This window comes from Cryptotermes secundus, unplaced genomic scaffold (genome assembly GCF_002891405.2).
Source record: "Cryptotermes secundus unplaced genomic scaffold, Csec_1.0 scaffold536, whole genome shotgun sequence".
Lineage (NCBI taxonomy): Eukaryota > Metazoa > Arthropoda > Insecta > Blattodea > Kalotermitidae > Cryptotermes > Cryptotermes secundus.
In genome coordinates, this window is record NW_019732862.1 from 489,536 (window position 1) to 512,493 (window position 22,958).

A 22,958-nucleotide genomic window follows, 5' to 3' on the forward strand; every position below is an offset into this window, starting at 1 on the left:
GGCTGACTCCACGCCCCCCTGTACCACGGCATTACAGCGGCGGCAGCAGCGGGAGGGATACCTCCATTCCCCCCCTGCGCCGCTAGGGCATTACATGTGCTTTCCAGACATAGTGAGTGCTGTAGTACAGTTATACTCGGAGTGTGTAATTCAGGGAGACTTGTATAGCTCCCGCGTTATTAGTACGTGAAGACAAATGAAGACTGTGTTAAGAGCTTTTGTTGTAGGGTTTGTAAGGTGTGGAAACCCGTAATAGTGTGATAATTAATTGTAGCCGTTATTTGTAGATTGTTAAATAAACCAATTAACCATCTCTACGGCGTCTTCAGTAACGAAACACGTTACAATACTAACAAAATTCCTAGACTAATTAAAAAATTTAATTCAACAATTATTACAATAAAATACTATGGTAATAAACATGCTAACAACACTCGTCGACAAAACGAAATAAATGGCCAAATTCCTAAGAATAGCCCAGTGGAACGCCAATGGACTTCCAAATCATCAAGAAGATATAAAAATATTTCTAAACATAAACTCAATCGACATCCTACTAATCAGCGAAACCCACTTCAATATCCCCAAATACAAACTTTATCACACAAACCACCCCGACGACACAGCCCACGGAGGCACTACAATTCTAATCAAAGAAAAAATCAAACATTATGAACTACCAAAATATGGAAAACATCACACACAAGCCACTTCCATCAAAGTCAAAACATTTCCTTATGCTCTCACAATTACCGCGGTCTGCTGTCCTCCCCGTTACAACCTCAAGAGAAACCACTTCGAGTCAGTGTTCCAAACCCTGGGTACAAAATTTATAGCTGGCGGAGACTACAACAGCAAGCACACATCTTGGGGCTCAAGACTCATAACAACAATAGGCAGAGAACTACACAAGCATAACAACAAAAGTCAGAGAACTACACAAGACAATTCAAAATAACAATTACTCTAGCATATCAACTGAAACACCAACATACTGGCCCACCGATGGAAATAAAATTCCTGACTTACTACTCTTCTTCAACAAACGGCATCTCTCCTAACTACACAAACGCAACTGCAAATCTTGACCTAACATCGGACCACACTCCGATCATTGCAACAATAAGCACATCAGTTGTACTAAGGAAATCCAAGCCCAGACTTCACAACTCCAAAACAAATTGGGATCTCTTTAGATAAATAATAGAAGACAACACAAAACTAAAAAATAAGCTGAAAGAACCAAGCGACATAGAAAAAGAATGTTAAAATTTCATCGCCCTACTACAAGAAGCCGCCAAAACAGCAACCCCCATAAATGATCCAAAGAACCTTACAAATAACATACCGTTAAGAATAAAAATATTAATAGCCGAAAAGAGAAGAGCTAGATCAGCCTGGCAGAGGACTCACACTCCGGAAAACAGAGCAAAATGTAACAAAATCAGCAATAAGCTAAACGCGCAATTGCAAGAACTAAAGAACGACTCATTCGGGAACTACATCGCAAGCCTCACAAGACAAGACAATTCCATTTGGAAACCAATAAGAAACCAAAGAAAGCCCATATCAGCATCACCACCATTACGCAAATCCACATCACCCCCAGGAAACTGGGCAAGAAGCGACAAAGAAAAAGCAGACCTATTTGCACAACGTCTACAAGTAGTATTCACTCCACAAAACAATAATCAAGTACAAGAAGTAAACTCACTTCTGACAAAGACATCAACAACCAAAGCTCTTTACCTTAAAGGAAATCAGAAACAATAAACACTCTAAAGTCAAAAAAGGCGCCAGGCCATGATAACATCACAACCGTAATACTAAAATATTTACCAAGGAAAGGCCAAATAAAACTCCTATACATATTTAACGCCATACTTAGAGTGGACTATTGGCCTCGTCCGCTCAAAAGCGCCCAAATCATAACGATCTTGAAACCAGGCAAAAATCCAACCGACGTCACATCCTACTGACCAATGAGCCTTCTACCCACAATTTCAAAAGTCCTCGAAAAATTAATACTGAACAAAATAAACCAAGAATCAAACCCACAAATATGGATACCAAATCACCAGTTTGGCTTTCGGCGAGCCCACTCAACCGTCCAACAAAGTCATCGCATAGCAAATACCATAACAAACGCGCTAAATAACAAACAGTACTGCACAGCAGCATTTTCAGATATGTTTTTATAAAGCCTGGCATCCCGGCCTACTTTACAAAATAAAAAAATCTTCCCAACAAATAATTACAACTTATTCAAGTCATATTTAAGAGATAGATTTTCGCAGTCAAAACAAATGAGGAAATCCACTCAGGGACGCCTTAAGGAAGCTTACTAAGCCCACTATTATACACTCTCTACACACATGATCTACCCACAACAAACAAAACGACAATAGGAACTTTTGCAGATGACACTGCTATCTTCGCTACCCACGGCAATCCAACCGCAGCCTTCTCTCATCTACAAGATCGTGCAATCCTCATAGAAGCGTGGCTAAACAAATGGAAAATGAAGGTAAACGAATCAAAGTCCACACAAACAACCTTCACCCTCCTAAAAGGCACTTGCCCCATATTGCAAATGAATCACATCAACATACAACGAACAGGTCTAATACCTAGGCATAACCTTTGACAACAAGCTAAACTGGAGACAACACATAATCGAAAAAAGAAAGCAGATGGACCAAAAGACCAAAGAACCCAACTGGCTCGTAGGAAGAAAATCCCACCTCTCCATCGAAAACAAGTTACTAATCTACAAAACGGTCATGAAGCCTATATGGGCATACGGCATAGAGCTCTGGGGCTGCGCCAACAAATCCAACATCGCCATTATATAACGTGCCCAGTCCAAAATACTCCGATCCATCACGAACGCACCATGGTATGTATCCAACCGCACCCTACATACAGCTCTATAAACTCCTTACGTAACAGAAGTCATCCGAGAGAACAGCACCAAGTACTTCAGCAAACTAGAAAATCACTCCAAACCACTTCTTCAACCACTACTACAACGCCATGAAAATCGACGACTCAAAAGAATTTGGCCATCAGATCTAACGAACTCAGGAAAACACCACTTGATATTTATTCCACACACGCCAGAAGAGTGTACAATAAATAGTTATTAAATTCTACACCAATCAGCACGTTGACTTATAGATTGTACAGTCTGATTGTCAGTAAAGGAGAGAAATAGAAATAACACGCATATCAAGAAATTAGATCAAAAGTAGGGTAAATTTTTCCTTGTGCTTAATTAGTTAAGCACCACGCCATAAAGTCGTGTGCAGTAGAAGAGATATTCCTGTACCATTCTTGACCTCGGGACTAGATGGAGGTGAGCAGTTATATTCACGCCCCGGCCGCTTTGCTGCAGGGTAAATACATAATTCATTGCCATGGCTATAACAGGAGATGCTGGGTACAGTCGGGCAAAGAGAGAAGTTAAATTCGAAAATAAAACAACCTCTTTTAAAACCAAGGTATTGTCGCGCATTGGGCGTATAACGCGAAAAATAACTTCACGCCGTATTTGATATAGCGAATTTTATTTCACATTCGCACTTACAATCACCCAATTGACAGTTTTAGAACTACTGTTATCTGCAGTATCACAAATACTACACTCCAAATGCCACAATACAACCGACTGGTTGCTGGCTACCTCGGAAGTAACTCGGAGGTAGCTCGAGGACTGACTCGTAGGTAGCTCCAGGACTAACTCGTAGGTAGCTCCAGGATTAACTCGTAGGTAGCTCCAGGACTAACTGTGAATAGCCTTCGCTGCGCCTCATGTAGCCTCGATCGGACAATACAGAAAACGGCCACGTAATAAGCACCCTTGTTGCCTGGCGCTGTGTTGCTAGTAACGCTAGCGGTAGTAACCGCTGTTACCACCGTCGTCTCTTGCAATCCTGTTTACCCGTGCTGCCCTTGGTGACGTCATCGCTGTTGACTCGCTTTGCATAGCGAACAGGATGCTAGCACTCGGCTAACTTCGGGTTTCGGCTACCCCTTTGCAGCGACTATTCTTCGTCCGTTACATCCGCTCCCCTCTGAAGACAAAGCTCGTCTGGAGCGGATTCATTTCAGCTCGCCAGAAGATCCAGTTGTGTCCCATTCATCCATCGCTTTCATCCTTCCTTGGAAGGCCGGTACTTCTACACTACCGGTTCCTCCTCTGCTTGAAGTCTCTTTTTCCGCTTTGGAGGTGGTCGTCCCCTCCATAAGGTCCAATCCTTCATCAGGTCTTTCGTCGGAAATTTCTTACATCGACGTAGCAGCTCTTGATGCGTTGTTTGCACTCGCTGACGTCGTCGTTCCTTCTGGTCTTCCAGCCACTTGCTGGCGCGAGACCTTGGTGCCAAGTCCTTTCTCCGGTATCCGAAGGTTCCCTGGGGAGAGTCCTTCTTGAAATCATTTCTCCAACATCGTGCCACTGTCGCGCGACGGGATATCTTCCTGCAGATGGCAGCCAACTTTGTCCGGGACACATGATCCCCTCGGGTCCAAGATTTCCTGAAGATGATTCTCCGGCGCCATGACACTCTTGCACGGCGGGACACCTTCCTGCTGACGACAGCCAATTTATTCTGGGGTCCGCAATTTTCCCGAGTCGGATTCTTCTTATTTCGTCGATTGCGGTCCCTGCGCCTTTTCTTCTTCGGTTCTCTGACCGGCATTACTTCGGCGTCTTGTACGGGTACCTCTAGTAGTTCTGCCGCCTCAAGTTTCCTGTGCACTGAGGCCGGCTTTCATCTTCTGGACGTGCCTCCGTTTCTTGGTAGGCCATCGTCACGCCGACCGGTATCACTATGGGGACCTCTTCTTGTTGTGCCGTCGCAGGTTTTATGTCCGCTGTGGCCGGGTTTTCCTCTTCTAGACGTACCTCCCTCTCGTGGTAGGCTATCCTCGTTACTTCTTCATTTAGATTCGCCTCCGTCGTTTCTCGCCAGGCCGTCGTCTCTTTCTGCCAAGCATCCATATTGGCTTGCAACCTCTTCTCTCGCATGGCGGCCGTTCTTTCTTGGATGGCTCTCGTCTCCGTTGGATAGCTCTTCTTTCTGCATCCAACTTTTCTCCCCAGGCGGCCATCTTTTCTCGCCAGGCTTCCTTCTCCGCCTTCCTTTCTTCCTTCTCCGCCTTCCTTTCTTTCTTCTCTTTCCTCCTACTTTCCTCCCTCTCTTCCTTCTTAACCTTCCTATCGGCCTCTACCTTCGCCAGCATTTCGATCATTAGTTGAAAGCCCTGCTCCATTTTGTAGCAGTCAAATACTCGATGCACAACAATCCAATTATTTGTCAGGCGTGTTTAAGTTCATAAAAATTCTGACACCATATTGTCACGTGTTTCGAGTTCGAATCTCGTTGATCACGTGTGTAAGTCCAGATCCAACTTCTGACACCAGTTGTCGCGTATTGGGCGTATGGCGCGACAAATAACTTCACGCCGTACTTTATATAGCGAATTTTATTTCACATTCGTACTTACAATCACCCAATTGACAGTTTTAGAACTACTGCTATCTGCAGTATCACAAATACTACACTCCAAATACCACAATACAACCGACTGGTTGCTGGCTACCTCGGAAGTAACTCGGAGGTAGCTCGAGGACTGACTCGTAGGTAGCTCCAGGACTAACTCGTAGGTAGCTCCAGGATTAACTGTGAATAGCCTTCGCTGCGCCTCATGTAGCCTCGATCGGACAATACAGAAAACGGCCACGTAATAAGCACCCTTGTTGCCTGGCGCTGTGTTGCTAGTAACGCTAGCGGTAGTAACCGCTGTTACCACCGTCGTCTCTCGCAATCCTGTTTACCCGTGCTGCCCTTGGTGACGTCATCGCTGTTGACTCGCTTTGCATAGCGACCAGGATGCTAGGACTCGGCTAACTTCGGCTCCGCTCGGCGCCGCTCGTGACGTCACCGCGGGGTGAGTTGCGGGGTGATTACTCGACTATTACGCGAGCGCTACGTTACCGCTACGTGCAGCTGGGGAGGTAGGGGTCAACATGTTACAGTATTAAGATTCTCATGACACAGAAGAACGTTTGATATTTCGAAAAGAACAATCCAGTCATATTAATACACAAACTATCTGGATCATCGGACATCACGTACTCAGGTTCCATCCATCCATCCACATGGCCAGCCCATTACTGCTTCCTGAATATAACTATCAAAAACAATGCATTGGTGACCCGTATAAATCGCGAATTTATCGTGTAGGATACAGCCGTGTGGTGCGATGAAAGTCAACCGACGTTTCGAAGAAACATATCGCCTTTATTTGAAGGGTAGGAGAATAAGCCGAGCATGAGCGATAAGCAGAGCACTGTTTGCGTCCTGCTTTCATGCTCAGCTCTTCTCCTACCTCAATATGGAGGCGTTATATTCCACCGAAAAGTCGGTTGACTTTGAAAGGACTACACGGCGTTAAATGCCAGAAAATAGCACCCTTCACAAAGTTCCTCATTATCGAATACCCTGTTTTGCTCACTTCATTGGTTGTAGATCCAAATTTGAACGAAGATTGGCAGAAAATTGTATATATAAAATCAGTTAAAATTTTACTTGCACATTAAATTGGTCACGTGATAGCAGAATGCAAATAGCGATGTTCGTCTTTGGACTGCATTTCTAACCTCATATGAGATCAGGGACATAAACAGTAGCTCTAAGAGCTTAGTTTGCACTATTTACTCTTAACTCCCGTTTATTGGTGACGAAGATAAAGAACGGCGGATGATCGGAGGAAGGAATGATAGAGAAATGAGGAAAGTCCCCCCCCAAAATCTACGATAGATTTTTTGGAAACATCAAAGTGAATGTACGAGATTTTTAATTCCTGTTCCACTTAGCGGACGGGTGGTTAGTTCTGCAGTTCCTTAATCGGAAAATCTGGGACTATGAGTGGGACATACTGATTCAAGGCGTCCTTTATTCTCCCCTTTTACGTCATCTTCATGGATTAGGCTATATGTTGTCTGTTCTGTCATTTTGAAAAGTATACAAATCCCTCAACCTTAACTGTGAGCGACCTGTGCTTCGTTTTCTTTCTGGGTTGTATTTTAGAATTTTCTTCAGCCTCCGTCTATCTTCCATACGTGGCACGTGATATTTCCAAACCGTTACTTTCTCCAGTACTTAAGGACACATTCTGGGTCTGTGGCTGTCCTGCAGATGATACTTTCGAAATTTAACATAATCATGAACGAAACTGACCTGCACATGCGTGGGAGAGTTCAAGGCGTACTCAATGGCTGACGCCACGTCGCTGGGGTTCAGAGACGGTTTCTTGTATACTGCATCGTGAACATCTGCTCCTAAGCAGCTCTTGAATATGTTGGATTTCACCAGTCCGGGACTAATGCTCTGCAAAATGCATACAGAAAATACTTTAAGAGTCGGGTTCATTTTCCATTAAACATTCATACAACGTCACGGTTTTCAAGTTGTGTGCTTCATAATTGTCAAGGCTTCGATATGTTTCGGACTTCTAATTTAACAGCTAAATGTGACTATGAAGTAATGATGACATTTTGATTATATTGTAACGTGTCGAGTGTGTGACAGACGACAAGTAACTTCACGCCATATTTGATATAGCGAATTTATTGAACACTCGCTCTCACTATCACACAATTTACAATCTAACAATTACTGCCATCGGCAGTATCACAATTATCACATCAGATCTTCTAACCACGCGTTCGGATCTTCTTCCAGCGACTGCTGCTATCTTTCAACTGACTTCGGCGGAGGCTGCCTTTTAACTGACTCCTGACGGGAGCTATACCAGTGTCACTGTATTACACACTCCAAATACCTCCTCACACTATCACTTCTAATCACACGTTCCGGTATTCTTCTTTCAGCTACAACTGAACTCGCCGACTGTTCCAATTCAACTGACTCCTTAGGCAGTGCAGTTCTCTTATAAACCCTCAGCCAGACAACGGAAAGCGCCTCGCTTCCCTGTTGCCATGTTACCTGTTTACAGGTGCTGCTGGGCAACGCTGTCTAGAGTTGTTTCCTGCTGTGCAGTAACCGCGGCATCCCCAGGCACGTCACCGGGGCAATGGTTACCTGACATAACCGCTCCTCTGCCACGTCATCGCGGGGAAGAGGGCGGAGTGTTGATTGGCCTGTTACAGTAGTAGCGACAGCGCTCCGATGCCGCCACTTCACCGCTGGCGGGGGAGGAGCTGTCCTCCATAGCGCAATGCGTCACACTGCTCCCTCTTTAAGGCTGTTCGTCTCGATCAGCCTAACGGTGAATCCCACTTCCTTTTATTTTCAGGCTGTTCTTGCAACGTCTTCTTCATTCTTGTCGGGCTACTCCTCTTGCAGCTACTATCCTCCGTCCGTTACATCCGCTCCCCTTGTAAGACCAGCTCGTCTCGAGCGGTTTCCTGTTAAATTTCCAGAAGATCCAGTTGTATCACATTCACCCCATCGCACATTCACTCCTGCTTGGGAGGCCAGTGCTTCTAATTTACCGGCTCCTCTTCTGTGCTCTGCTTCTTTTTCGTTTTGGAGGGGATCGACCCCTCCACAAGGTCCAGTCCTTGATCATGTCTTTCTTCGGAAGTTCCTTATGTCGACGTAACAGCACTTGAAGTGTTGTTTGCACTTCCTGACGTCGTCCTTCCTCCTGGTCTTCCCGCCACTTGCTGGTACGAGAAGGTGGCGCAACAGTGCCCACTGCTGGTTTCTGTACGCTGCTACGGGCACCCCGCAGTGGTTGAGACTCGTCATAAGGCTGCTTGCAGAGACGGTGTAGACTATTGTCGACGGCCAATTCCTTTCTCCGGCATCCGAAAGTTCCCTGGGTAGTTTCCTTCTTGAAGGCATCTCTCCTGCGTCGTGCCACTTCTGTACGGCGGGACTGCCGTCTTTCGGAGTACACGCCCTCTCACAATTCAATCAACCGTGGTGTGCAGCCAGCATCTTCAGCTTGCGACGATCGTCCCTATCGCTTCTCAAAGGGCCTTCACCGCATAGTTGGATATGCATCCTGGCTATGCCACGCCATTTGCTGGCCATTGTTCCTGGCCAACCTCCTGGGACACTTATAGGATCAGCACATTCCACCGCAAGTGACTCCTCCACAGACCTTCCAAACTCCAGCAACCTAAGTTCTCAAGACAGCTATGTACAGACCAAACACCCACATCAGTGGCAGCAGTGTCCGTGGGACCTCCAATAATTTCCATGTCACAGCACTACACAGACCACAGGCAGATTGCCTTCGCAAAGATTGCGGCAGCACTACTGGGAGCCATATTGACCTTCAGGGACATCCTCAGTCAACTCACATTATTAACCATATACACTGACTATATGGTAGTATACCACACTTTTGTAAAAGGGACAGGGCGCACCTTTCGAGCTTCGTCCCTTCTCCAGGATTTGTTCGTAAAGATGTGCGAACTTAAAAATAAAGCAGGCCACGGCCTGGTAGTCAGATGTGTGCCCTCGCATATGAACTTGGCTGACCCCCTTTCCAGGGAGTACACCCCAGCCCTAGAATAGTCAACCAGACGGCAGTCAGCACAGGATCAAAGTGATTCAGATTGTCCCGATGGGACTTTATTCATATATAAAAATTACAAAATTATATTACAATTTTATAAAGGTAGATCTTAAGAGATCCTTGACACTGCTAGTCTCCTAGGTTTCTTGAAGGCGCTGTTCTTAGGTCCACTTTCCTCTGCCCAGGCGTGTGGATGACTTTCCCCGGGGTTGGGGGTCACAGTAAAGGGCGGCGGGCCATCTTTTTGTTACCGCTATGTAAAGCAGTCGTAGTCTGTGGGCCGTGTAGTTGCGAGCTACTTGATGCAAATCGGGCCATTGGGCTACCAGGAAAAGAGTGGTGTGAATATCATGGATGTCACGTCCAGAAGTCATGAGCGTAGCCCGTCGCTTCAACTCCTTTGCAAGTTTGAAGATTTAAATCCAGGATGATTCCGGTACTGGAGGTGTTGTTGGGAGATCCTCGAGGATAGAATTCAATTGAAGCTCAGGATCTAGTGGTTCTTCTTAATGGCGATCCTGAGTGGGTATCTCATATTGCGATTTTATGTTATGTTCTTGTTGTGCTTGTTGTTTTTGTTGCATGTTACTTTGTACTGAGGTTAGTAACTACTGAGAGATCATAAAACATTGTTCTGATCTCTGCCCGAAACTCCTCCATTGCCCCTTGGGATGGAGAAGGTATTCCCGAAGCAGTCGGAGAGCTGGCTGCACCTTGTGATTTGGAGCGCAGCTGCTGGTGGGACGGAGATAGTCAGCGGACCGGGCGGATTTGTTTTGTGGAAACACGGTCGAAATTGATGGCTGTTCTTGATTTCCTATGAACCCCACTATGAAGTCAACATATGGAAACGTTCGGTCCTAAAGAGTCACAGATGAGGGAAACCCACCCAGTCGGCACTTGTGATAATCCGATCTTTAAGTTTATACAGGCACGGCAGTGCTATAGGTCAGCAGTCTGAGTGAGATCACACCATGACTGGAAAGTGGAAGTGTGCTGCTGTGGAAACTGAAGTTGCTAAACGTGCAGAAAGCCTCGGCGGTATCAACCCATTGTTGGTGTCGAAGAGGTGATGTGAATTACAGATTTCCGGTCTTTCGTTTTTGGATTCTAGTAACATTTCTCTGACTTTTAGAAAAGAAAAGCTAGATGGGGGAGTCAACGAGTGCGACTAGTCTATGGCAACGGAAGGATCATGTTGGATGTGGTCGCCAAGTCAGATCGAAATTCTGAGTGAAGTGTGCCATCCAAAGAATCTGTGTTGAGTTGAAAGACATGCACCGCTAAAGAGACAAGGATATATTTAGCTTTCATTTTGAACCTTCACGAAGAGAGTCTCTGAATTGGGAAGTGATTATACGAGGGGAGGTTAGTAAATAAATCACGAAACCCATCGTTTTACCGGTGCGCTGAAATCTGCAGCATAGTAGTATTTCGACTGTTATCTCTATTATGCCATGAGGTTTACGGCAGGTATTATGCTTTTAATGTTAATATGTTTCTATGGTTAATATGTCTGGGGCTAGACTAGAACAAGTATTTTGAAATACAGTTAGGAAATATGAAATGGAATGTATGAATGTATCGCGTCAGCGTAGCAATGCTGACTGGGCGGAAGCGCGTTACACAGAAAGCAGGACGCTTGGAGGTAAGAATGCTGAGTCGAAGGGGGCGGGCAGGCCTCTCGGCAGGCCGTCAATGAGGGCTAGCCACCCCGACGAAATCATGTCATTGCGGGTAGGAGTACACTCTCCCGGAAGTTGACGAGTTAACAAAAAGAAGATACAAAAATACTAGAGGAAACTAGAAAGGCTATTCGATCAATAATTTTCAGTAGAGTTGTGGCCGAAGACTATCGTCGAGATGACACTGAGAGAGTGCTGGATGGTGACGTTCTTCTGCATCCTTGCCGCAAATAAGTGGAACTACTACTTATAGTCAAGAAAATTGAGGGTAACATTATTAAAGTGCAAACCCCAGGGAGCAGGAGTGAGGACTATATGAAACAGGCTTAAGAATGCCGAAGCACGGACCGCGGCATGGTGTAAGAGAGAGAGACAGAGAGAGGAGAGCAGGGAGAGAGAGGTATAGGAGACCCGGAGACGGGTGAGATGAATATAACTATGTCCGTACAGAAGTTATTAACAATCTACGTGAAATGTAAACCCGACAACCGTCGGCATTTCTTGTATGTATGTAGGGTTATAGATGAATAGAGTAGAATAGGAATGTGGTATAACATTTATGGACCCCATCCCACACTTCGCACACCCTTCCCCTATCGCCTCCTGCATCACCCAAGCGTCCCAGGAGAACTGCGAACTTAAAGCCAAAGAGGCAAACGCCGAAGGGATCAATGAATTTACCTAGCCCCCCCTTCTACGGCAGAACAATCTCAGTCATTTCCTCACCTACATTTCAACCTCTTCGTTATCAGATAAACGTTTGTCATAAGGATGGTTTTTAGCGGACCAGGCAGATAGAAGTCACTAAGGGTCAAGTCCGCGCTGTAAGGCAGATGTTCAAGAGGTTCCCACTGTAGTTTTTGAAATCTCCCCTGAGTTGCTCGGACTGTATGGGGTCTGGCACTATTATGAATTGCGAATTACATAGTGCAGCTTTAACAGAACTACAGAGTACGATATAGAATACATATTTTCACCACGTTTCTGAAACTGAGCTAACAGTACTCTCACAAAACCCCAAAATACGGTAAGCATAACCTTCCCAGCGAAGGCGTAACCCTAAACTTTTTGGCTGAATGTGAACCAGGAAGTTTCCACTGCAATGAAGTACTATTTGGTTCGTGTTGTTGGTGATGGGCCCATGGTTCGACCCCAGTAACAGTCCTGTTAAGAATATCTTCTCCTTCATCTGCACACTGTAGAAGATATTCGGTTAATTTTTTCTCAGTCCTTCAGTTCTGTGGGCACCCACCATGCGCACACTTTCCGAAGCTTCAAACGATCATGTATTTGGAAACGAACGTGCAGACTTCAACTATGTTGATAATGCTGGTTCTTAGTATGCAGATATGATCAGTACTTCCTACCGTAACTCGGATCCTGGCCTTTGTTTCTCGAAGTTCCTGCCGCACACCTTCAGTCAACGCACTCACAGCATATTTTGTGGCGGTGTAGAAGTGTAGTGGGCCGTATGGGTGAATCGTGTGGGCCAGGGTACTGTGAACAAATTAAAAAATTGTAGTGTTAAGCGTCTAAAGTGTTCCAAAGCCTATGAGCCAAAGTGTCGTGGAAGACAACAGATTTGTAGTGTTGCAAATTGTACGAGACAGGGTATTATGGAAAATTATAGAGATTTAATTCTCAAATACTAATATATATTCTGTAGTATTCAGGGTCTAACGAGTTGCAAATTTTATAAGCCAGAACACCGTGGATAAACTACAGACATCTAATGTCGCTGATCAATCAAATCACTTTATCATTTTTTTTTAATTACGTGGTGCTATCCAAAACTTCCCGAAATATATTAATAAAAACTATTACATCTTACGTAGTTCTTATTCTGCATCATCACCTTCAAAGTAGTCCCCTTGGAAGCGCATACACCGATCCCAGCGTTTCTGCCACATTTGAAATGCATCCTGGAAGTCTTTCTTTGTTAGGGCGTTTAGTACCGTCTGCGTTTCGGCTTGAATTTCCTCAACTGTATCAAATCTTCGCCCCTTCAACTTCATTTTCATCTTGGGGAAGAGAAAGAAGTCGCATGGAGCTAAGTCTGGCGAATACGGTGGATGGGCAACAACTGTCATCTTGTTTTTAGCCCAAAATTCCTGCACAATGTAAGCCGTATGCGGTCGTGCGTTGTCATGGTGGAGTACCCAGTCGTTCATGCGCCACTTCTCTGGACGTTTTCCCCTCGTGTCCTCCCTCAAACGCCTTAGAACATCGCGATAGAACTTTTTATTGACTGTCTGACCAGGACGGACGAACTCCTTATGAACAATCCCGTCAATATCAATAAACCAGATCAACATGGACTTAATGTTGCTCTTGACTTGTCGAGTTTTTTGGCCGAGGTGAAGAAGGGCTCTCCCATTGTGACGAGTGCTGCTTACTTTCAGGGTCGCAGCCATAAACCCAACTTTCGTCGCCAGTGACAACCTCCGAAAGAAAGTTTGGATCCTCTTGAAGCTGTTGTTGAAGTTCCCTGCAGACTTCCAAGAGATGCTGCTTCTGTTCATTTTGCACCAGTCGTGGCACAAACTTCGCCGCAGTCCTCCTCATGTTCAGTTCCTCTGACATGTACTATAACTTAGTCCCAAGGTGTTACAGAGATCTTGGATGGTCAGTCTACGATCTTGAACAATTAGATCCCTAACTTTCGCGACATTTTCTGATGTGGTGTCAGTTGACGGCCTTCCCGAACGATCGTCATCAACAGTCGATGTTCGGCCATTTTTGAAACGCTTACACCAGTCGTAAGTTTGCGTCTGGCCTACACTGTTTTCACCAAAAGCTTCCTTCAACATTTGGTGCGTATCTGCAGTGGTTTTCAAAAATTTAAAACAGAACTTTATACAGACACGCTGCTCTCTCAGGTCAGCCATCGCAAAACCGCAAACTCACGGAAACAAAATGGAAATACGTTCACCAACAATAAATCCAACAAATCAACTCGACGCCGCTTGCCACACTGATTCAAGAAGGGTGGTGGGGAGACACCTCGCGGTATTTCGATGTACTAATAACCATTCGCGTGCAAATTTCAAATTTCTGGAACTTTTTGATACACCATTTATATCATCGGGAAAAAGAAAATGAAAAAAATAAAAGTATCCCTGTAACAGGCCGTGGAGGCCCATAGGGTTGTGAGTTGTTGAGGTTCCCATATTTTTTAGACAATCGGCTCATATGTAGCGGTACGATTGTCAGCTGTACGCGCCGGCGGTCCTTTACCCCCCAAAATATTCCAAGAATATTTCTGGTACTCATATCTGTTAAGAGACTGAGTCGACCCCAGGGCCATAGCGCAGCTGGAAGGATTAGTCAATTGAAAAATCCACCACATTGGGATTCGATCCTGCGACCTATAGCATAGTGCCTCAACTAACTACGTTACCGCGTATATCCTCGGGTATTAATTTATTTCGAGATTTGTTACATGAATATTATATTTTGGCTTCTACCAAACTTTAACGTGAATATTGTAGCATCGTATTCCATTGTGTTGTCCATGTACCACGGTGGTCTTATACAATTTCTTGGCTTTCGGCAGTAACAAGAAGTCCAGGTTTTGACATTTGATTGGTCATTCGGCTACTCTGGAAATCGGCAAAGCAACTCAACCCCAGAATTTAACACCAGGTATATGCAATTGGTGCCGGTCACGGTAGCCGAGCGGTCTAAGGCATATACTGTCTTCGCTCGCTTGGAAACCGTGATCGTGGGTTTTAATTCCACTCATGGCATGGATGTTTAGTTTGTGTGTGTGTGCGTTTATCTGTGTTTGTGTACAGGTAGAGGCCTTGCGACGAGCTGACCACCCGCCCAAGGAGTCCTACCGAATGTGTAAGATCTAGAAAAACAGAAGTGAACGGAGAAGTTCATGGAGGTAGGCCTACGCCCACGGGGCTGTACTGCCAAGTAAAATAAAAAATAAAAAATATGGAATTGGTACGGTACCTTTTCCAGCACATGGGCGTTAAACTGGAGTAATGATGACGCAGTTGCCTTATTCGAAATGCTCCAATTACAACACGGAACTTCATCTACCCTTCTGCCACTGAGGGTCAGACACTTTGACTTTCCATCACGTGGGTGCAGCGCAATTCCAAACCGAGAACTTCCTATCAAGCTTTCTGACAGTGCAGAAGTCTGTCATGCGTCCTGCTCTATCTAAATTAATCACAAAAGAACTTTACCAGAGATAGTAATGGAATAAATGTTACTATTCAAGTGCTTCAAAATGAACGACCCTTCCAGTTTTCGGCACCTGCATCCCACCTATCAAACACCTGAGTTGCGTGATTCTTATAGCGGCTCCCACCTAAAGAAAATTAAATCCTTTAATTATCTTTCTTAACCTAACCGTGAGTGCTAGTTGTGGATGCAGCAGGGATGCCAACGATAGACTGAGAAATGGTAGGTGGCAGTAGTGTTCAGGCTCTTACGTATGATTCAGGATACCTTGGAAAAGCTACAGACTTTAATATTCAGGGCCTGACGTGTATCCAAAGAAGAGTAATTTAATCTGCTTTCAGAAACATTTAAGATCTACTCACAGAGGGTAACTGAAAAGTGCGGAAAATTTTTGGGTATGAGCACCTTACTTACTTACCTACTAACGGAGATGAGACATTCTTGCGGATCGGCAAATTCTGCAGCTACTCAAGAATTTCCCAGCATCTTATGGAACCCGAAGATTTATTACAGTGTTCACAAGAGCCCTCCACTTATTCTTATCCTGAGCCAGATCAATCCAATCCATACCATCCGATCCTATCCCTCTAAGATCTATTCTAATATTGTCCATCCACCTACGCCTTGGTCTTCCCTGTAGTCTCTTTCCTTCTGGCTTTCCTACCAATATCCTATACGCATTCCTCTTCTCCCCCATTCGTGCTACATGACTTGCCCACCTCATACTCCTTGACTTGATCCTTCTAATTATACTTGGAGAAGAGTACAAGTTATGAAGCTCCTCATTATGCAGTTTTCTCCAACCTCCTCTAACTTCATCCCTCTTCGGTCCAAATATTCTCCTCAACACCCTGTTCTCAAACACCCTCTGTCTATGTTCTTCCCTTAATATCAGAGACCAAGTTTCACACCCATACAGAACCACAGGCTAAATTATAATTTTGTATATTCTAATTTTTATGTTTTTGGACAGCAGACGAGAAGACAAAAGGTTCTGGACTGAATGGTAGTAAGCATTATCCGAGTTCAATCGCCTCTTAATTTCCTCCTGAATCAGGTTTGAGTTGTTAACTTTGCTCCCAAATATATGAACTGTGCCATATTTTCAGAACATCTGTTTCCTATCCTTTTTTTTTTTTTCATGATTTTGCCCTGCATTTTGGTGACGAGACAGTAACATATACTTAGTTTTCTCTGTTTACTTCTAGACCAACCTCTTTACTTGCGTCAATTGAAGTTTTTGTGTTTTTCTTTATGTATCTACATTATCACCCAGTGGATTCACATCATCGGCGTAGACCAACAGCTGATGTGTTCCGTTTAATTTCAGTCCCGCCTGGTTTCCCTGGACCTTCCTAATGGCATATTCTAAAACAAAGTTGAAGAGGAGTGGCGATAAAGTATCTCCTTGTTTTAGGCCGATCTGGATAGAAAATACGAATATAGCGGACAGTTGTTCACCTATACGGAATTTATTGCAAGAGTCGTTTAAACACATTTTAAGCATCCTAACTAATTTCATGGGTGTCCAAAACTCTATCAGTATATTGTACAATGCTTCCCTCTTAACTGTATCATAGGCTTTCCTGAAGTCTATGAATAGCTGATATACTGTCTCACTGTGCCATCATATTTTCTCCAGTATCTGACAAATGCAAAATATCTGATCGGTAGTTGATCTGTTACATCGAAACCAACATTGATGAACCCCAATAATTTCACCTATATATATATATATAGACTTAACCTTGAGAGAAGAATATTGGATAAAATTTTGTATGAAATTTGTAGCAGTGATATCCCCCGATAATTACAAAGTCAGTTTTATCATCCTTCTTTCGAACTGGTAAAATAACAGACACCTTCCACCGATCTGGCAAGTTTTCCTTATGCCAAATGGAAGTAATTAGCTTATGGATCTTAGAACGTAATACTTCACCTCCTGTCTGAATAAGTTCTGCCGCAATTTGATCACTACCTGGCGATTTATAAAGCGCGGCTGACAACGTTACCGCCAACTTTGGGCCTATTATCTAGATAATATGGGATCCTCAACGCCTCACAACCCCAAGGGCCTTCACGGCCTGTTACAGAGGTAGCTTTACTTTACCTACTTTACATTTTACCTGGCGATTTATAACTTCGCAATTTTGCAATAGAACTTTCAACCTCAAAATGGCTAAGATCAGGTACTAACGGCTCCGCTGTATGAATTTCTGTCTGCCTAACATCACTGACCCTATGTACATTCAATAACTGAGGGAAGTAATTCCTCCACCTATTCAAAATATTGTGGGAATCTGCAATGAGATCACCGTTCTAGACCTTCACTATGTTACTGCAAGGCTGGTAACCCCTCTTGAAGTCATTTACTCTTCTATACAGGTCTCTATTGTTCTTTGTTCTTACTGTTCATGGCAAACTCATCAATTTTTTCTTTCAGATAATCCCTCTTTTTATTCCTGAAATGACTGCTGGTTCACGGCTTAAATTTTTTTCAGATTATCCCCATTTATTTCGCTTGGATCTTGTAACCATTGCAATTTGCCTTATTATCTTTGGTCTACTAATTTTGAGCATCCTTCATTGAACTATGCCTTATACTTCTTCGGTTCATAATAACCTGGACCCTCCATGACAGAAATTTTGATAACCTCTCTAACAGTTTCCCAAGCTTTATTAATTTTCACCTCAGTTTCCAAGTTTTCCAAGGACGCGAACCTATTTGAGATTTCAACACGATACTGCTCTTTCCCGTCTACCTCATTTAATTTCTTGAGAATGAACTTCTCCATATGAACTTGGTGCGTTGTTTATTTGCTCACTGCCAGTCTTTCCCTAAATTTTGCCACCATCATGTAGTGGTCAGTATCACAATCTGTTGCCCTGAATGATCGGACATCAAGTATACTTGAGTGCCGTCTCCTATCTATCAGAATGTGGTCTTTTTGATTGTGTATCTTCCCATCAGGAGATGTCCAAGTAAATTTATGGAGGTTACGATGGGGAATATTGTATTTGTACTTTTGACAGTAAGATTTTTTGATGTGGCAAAGTCTAACTTCATTATCATTACTAATTTCATGCAAACTCGCATTCCCAATAGTTGGTTTGAAAATGTCTTCCTTCTCTACTTTGGCACTGAAATCTCCAACAAAATTTTCATAGGGTACTTCGGGAATTTATCAAATACATGTTCTAGTTCTACATGGAATCTATCCTTTGTGTCATAAATTTTATTCTCTCTTGGGGCATGAACATTCATAACGATGATATCACACCAGCGACCTTTTAGTATTATGTATGATATCCTATCACTAACGAACTCTACCCTCTTAACTGCTGATATGATTCTCTTATGTAAGAATAAACCTGTACTTAATTCATGATTTTCATTCCCCTTTCCATAGAAAATGTATATTCGCCTGCTGGTGCGATGCCAACTCTGTCCCATCTGACCTCCTGTACTTCCGCTAAATCTAACTTATATTTTAAGATTTCTTCCCCCACTGCCCTGAGCGAGCCTGCCCTAAACAAACTTCGAAAATTCCATGTACCGGATCTCATATCCATTTTCATTAGCTTAGGTCGCTTATCCAAGGAAACCGTCCAGGTGCGAGGCTTCCTGAGAACTTTCGTAATAAGGTTATTTTTTACGGTGAGGAGCTGGTAGCCCCACGCCCAACCCACAAGCTGGAGAACAAACACTTGTCAGCTGTCCGAGACCGCTTATTCAGTATATTCGCAGCTTCCATCCATATCTGGAGGGCGTCTCCTCCAGCCACAACATGAGGACGCGCCATGTCGTGGTGACAAGGGGGCCATCTAATATGGGCTATGAGCACCATGTAACAAAAAATGAAAAATTGTCCATACTAACATGTGTCTGAAAAACTAGGCGTAGAAGACAGGATAATAATAAATTGGACCATAAAGAAAGAAGATGGAATAGCTTAATTTTGGTTCATCTCCTGGGATCTAACATCGCGTATGCCTTTAAAAGACAACCGCAGTTTCGTATGAACATATCTCCATCTTCAAGGATGAAGAGTAAGTCATCAAAAACAATACGAAACGGGCAGCAACCTAGAGCCTCAAATTTTGCATGGATTCATCTATCTCAGGGCAGGGACTAATGGAGAGCTCTTGCGAGCACAGTAATATTACAGTATATAAGAGGCTGAGAAAGTTCTCATTTGAATAGATTTGTAGGGTTCTGACGATGATGTACAACACTCAGAATTACTGAGGTTTCGGACTTTGTCCATCGTTCGGCAATCTAAAGACTAGAAAAGGCAATATTTCGGAAAATGGTGGTGTTCTCCAGTATTTAGAACACCGGATGATGGACGAAGTCCAAAAACCCAGTAATTCTGTGTTATCATTAGAAGATTGCTCTCTACCGGCAAATGACCTGTGATGAGATATCAGAAACAGACGAGATTACAAACCCATGCTGATATCCACTTAGCAGGCAAATATTTCATGTAGGGACACATGGCGCACTTTTCAAGCAATGCCACACACCCGTACAGCACAGCGAGCTGTTTGGGACCCGCGATATCTCATCGGTATAGCTGCCACTTTGATGGCCGCTGTTTGGAAGTAAAGTGTTTTGAACCTCGGACGAGTTACGGGAAACCCTGACAACGGTTATTTAAGGATTTCCCCAGCGAAGGGATTCCTCTCTCAAATACTTCACGGTCAAATTCTTCTCCACCCTCTCCAACCATGACCGCATTCGCCTCACCTCTGCAGGAGAAACGGTTTTGTTAAATGGGCCGAGAATCAGACCCTACGCTCAACTCTTGTAACATTACATAGTTTCTGGTCAACATTTTTCCGTTTGCTTTCAATCCCTGCTCTTAGCTATGAACTTTGCCCACGTCCTTCCGTTCTGCTATCGTGTAAGAACCACTGACAGCAAGGTTTGAAGACACGAAGAAATGTCTTAGATTTTATATAGTAACTGGACGTACGTGAGGCCTATACGAAAAAAACAAAATGCGAGTGAGTGAAAACTCTTGCATGAACGTTGTGTCCTCATTCGGAAAACTTCAAAGTATGTGCACGAAGCATAGCTTTAAGCTCCTCACACATTTAAACGTGGCCACTTGGTGCTACATTTAAATCCAGTTATCAGAAGAAACCTTCATTCTCTGCACCGATCAAAGGTATTTGCTTGTTATGAACTGTGATTGACCGAGTTTTGGGTTCAACCTCTCGGGTTGACTTTGAGAGAATGTTAGCAACATGTCAGAACTTTCCTCGACAATGACAAAGAACCTCACGGCACTCCATTCAGGCAAGCAATATAACTTCATCCAAAAGTCGAAAAACCAGCAGAATACAGAATACGCAATAAAAATACCAGATTAATTAATTATTTCAACGTATCATCTTAACTTTCAACAAAAGAACGATATATTTAGTATAAGCTTCTTATAATTACACCATATGTGTATTCATATTCTCCACATATATGTCCTGCCCATGTAATTATCCTTCATTTGATCATTCTAATTATATTTGGTGAAGTGTAAAATTTATGAAATTTCCTCCACCATTCTAACATTTCATCCGTCTTCGGTCCAGATATAACCCTCAGCACCATGTTCACGAATATCTTCAGCCTTTAATGTCAGAGACCAAGTCTCAAACCCATACAATACTAAAGGCGATATTATGATTTTGTACAGGCTGAGCCAGAAGTCACTGTGCAACTACATTGAAAACGATAAAAACTCCTCATTCTTAGTAAACTAAGTAAACTGGGGCGCGTGGTAGCGTAGTTGGTTGAGGCACTCTGCTACAAACCGGAAGGTTGTGGGTTCGAATTCCGATGAGCTGGACGACTCAGCCTCTAACAGAAATGAGTACCAGGAAACGTTCTTGAGGGGGTAAAGACGGCCGGCGCGTATGCCTGACAACCTTACCGTCATCTGTGAGCAGATTATCTAGGGAATATGGTGGAGCCTCGACCTCTCATAACCGTATGGGCCTCCACGGCCTGTTACAGGGATAGCCTTGCCTTTCTTTTTTTGCTTTGTGGTTCTATTAAGAATCTTCCATAGTGTGATAATGCTCCCCTCATTTTTATNTGTGGCTCAGTCTAACGAAATATTTCAATTCAAACGCAGATCAATCGACACAGCTCAATCCCACCGCCAATTGCACTGAAAAATAAGGAAAACAGTTAAGAAAACGAAATGAAAACAATGAAAAATAAACTATATTCACGAAATGAATGCTATGGTAAATGACACAACCCAATTCCAACGCAATGTCACACGAAATAATTAAATCAAAATGAAAATAAATCGAAACTGTTTATATTCGGCGGTAGCTATGCCAAGACTGACTCCTTCGGCGGTTACTTCCAGACTCTCTTCTGTATCCCTCGGCATCTGCCCCGAGACTGACTGCTTCTTTTACAAGCTGGACTATTTATACCTCGGCGGATGCTATACAATGAGTCTTCTGTTGTCTATCTCCGGGGAAACGCTGCCAGAGTCGAATCCAAAACTCTGAGTGCAAACTCAGGATCTCTGCTGTGATTTCACTCAGAATCTCTTGTGATACTTGTGACCTCGTGATACTCGAGACACTCGTGATCCTGAACAGTCGTCGGAGCTACACTCTCTTACACATATAGCTAGCGTTCGGACGGGATAGGGAATACCGTATCGAAGAGTTAGTTTCATCTGTTGCTTAGGAAATGCTAGCACAGAACACCTTGTAGAAGTGTTTGGTTTCATCCGTTGTTACGCAACGGAACCTCTTATCCTCTCATCTCCGAGGAAACGCGTTTGTTCTTTCGGCAATTCCTATGCAACTGTTATTGCGTTTCCATGGAAGTATACTTTCTGGATTCACGCGTGGCCGGGTACAGCTAGTAGGTAAATAAAAACACGAGTGCATTCAAATGCAACGTTGTGTCAAAATTTCGAAGCAATCGGTGAAGAACTTTCGGAGATTTTCGAGGGGTAACAAACGAACATTTACATTTTTATTTACATAGATTGTCGCGTATTGGGCGTATAACGCGACAAATAACTTCACGCCGTATCTGATATAGCGAATTTTATTTCACATTCGCACTTACAATCACACAGTTGACAGTTTTACAATTACTGCTATCTGCAGTATCACAAATACTACACTCCAAATGTCACAATACAACTGACTGGTTGCTGGCTAACACGAAACTAACTCGGATGTAGCTCCAGGACTCACTGACTGTGAATAGCCTTCGCTGCTCCTTATGTAGCCTTGATCGGACAATTGTCGTCTGGTGCCGTGTTGCTAGCCACGCTGTCCGGAGTTGTTGACTGCTGCCTAGCAACCGCGATATCCCTCGGTGAGGTCACCGCTGTTTACTCGCGTTGCCTAGCGACCAGGATGCTAGGACTCGGCTAACATCGGCTCTCTTCGGCTTCGCTCGGCGCATCACGGCTGGCGGGGGGGGGGGGGGGGGGGCATCCGTAGGTCAGCCTGGCACCATGGCCCCCC

General features: G+C 43.9%; 1 protein-coding gene across 3 annotated transcripts in view; it reads right to left on the minus strand.

Moving 5' to 3' along the window:
* LOC111867801 (dehydrogenase/reductase SDR family member 11-like) overlaps positions 1-22,958 on the minus strand; it is a 72,302-nt gene that overhangs the window by 5,440 nt on the left and 43,904 nt on the right. For 2 of the 3 annotated variants that reach the window (XM_023857968.2, XM_023857969.2), the window contains exons 5-6: positions 12,614-12,743; positions 7,248-7,397 (exon numbers count right to left, since the gene is read on the minus strand). In XM_023857968.2, the coding sequence (XP_023713736.1) occupies positions 7,248-7,397; positions 12,614-12,743 (280 nt within the window). The remainder of the gene's footprint in view (positions 1-7,247; positions 7,398-12,613; positions 12,744-22,958) is intronic. The other variant, XM_023857970.2, reaches the window with a different exon arrangement.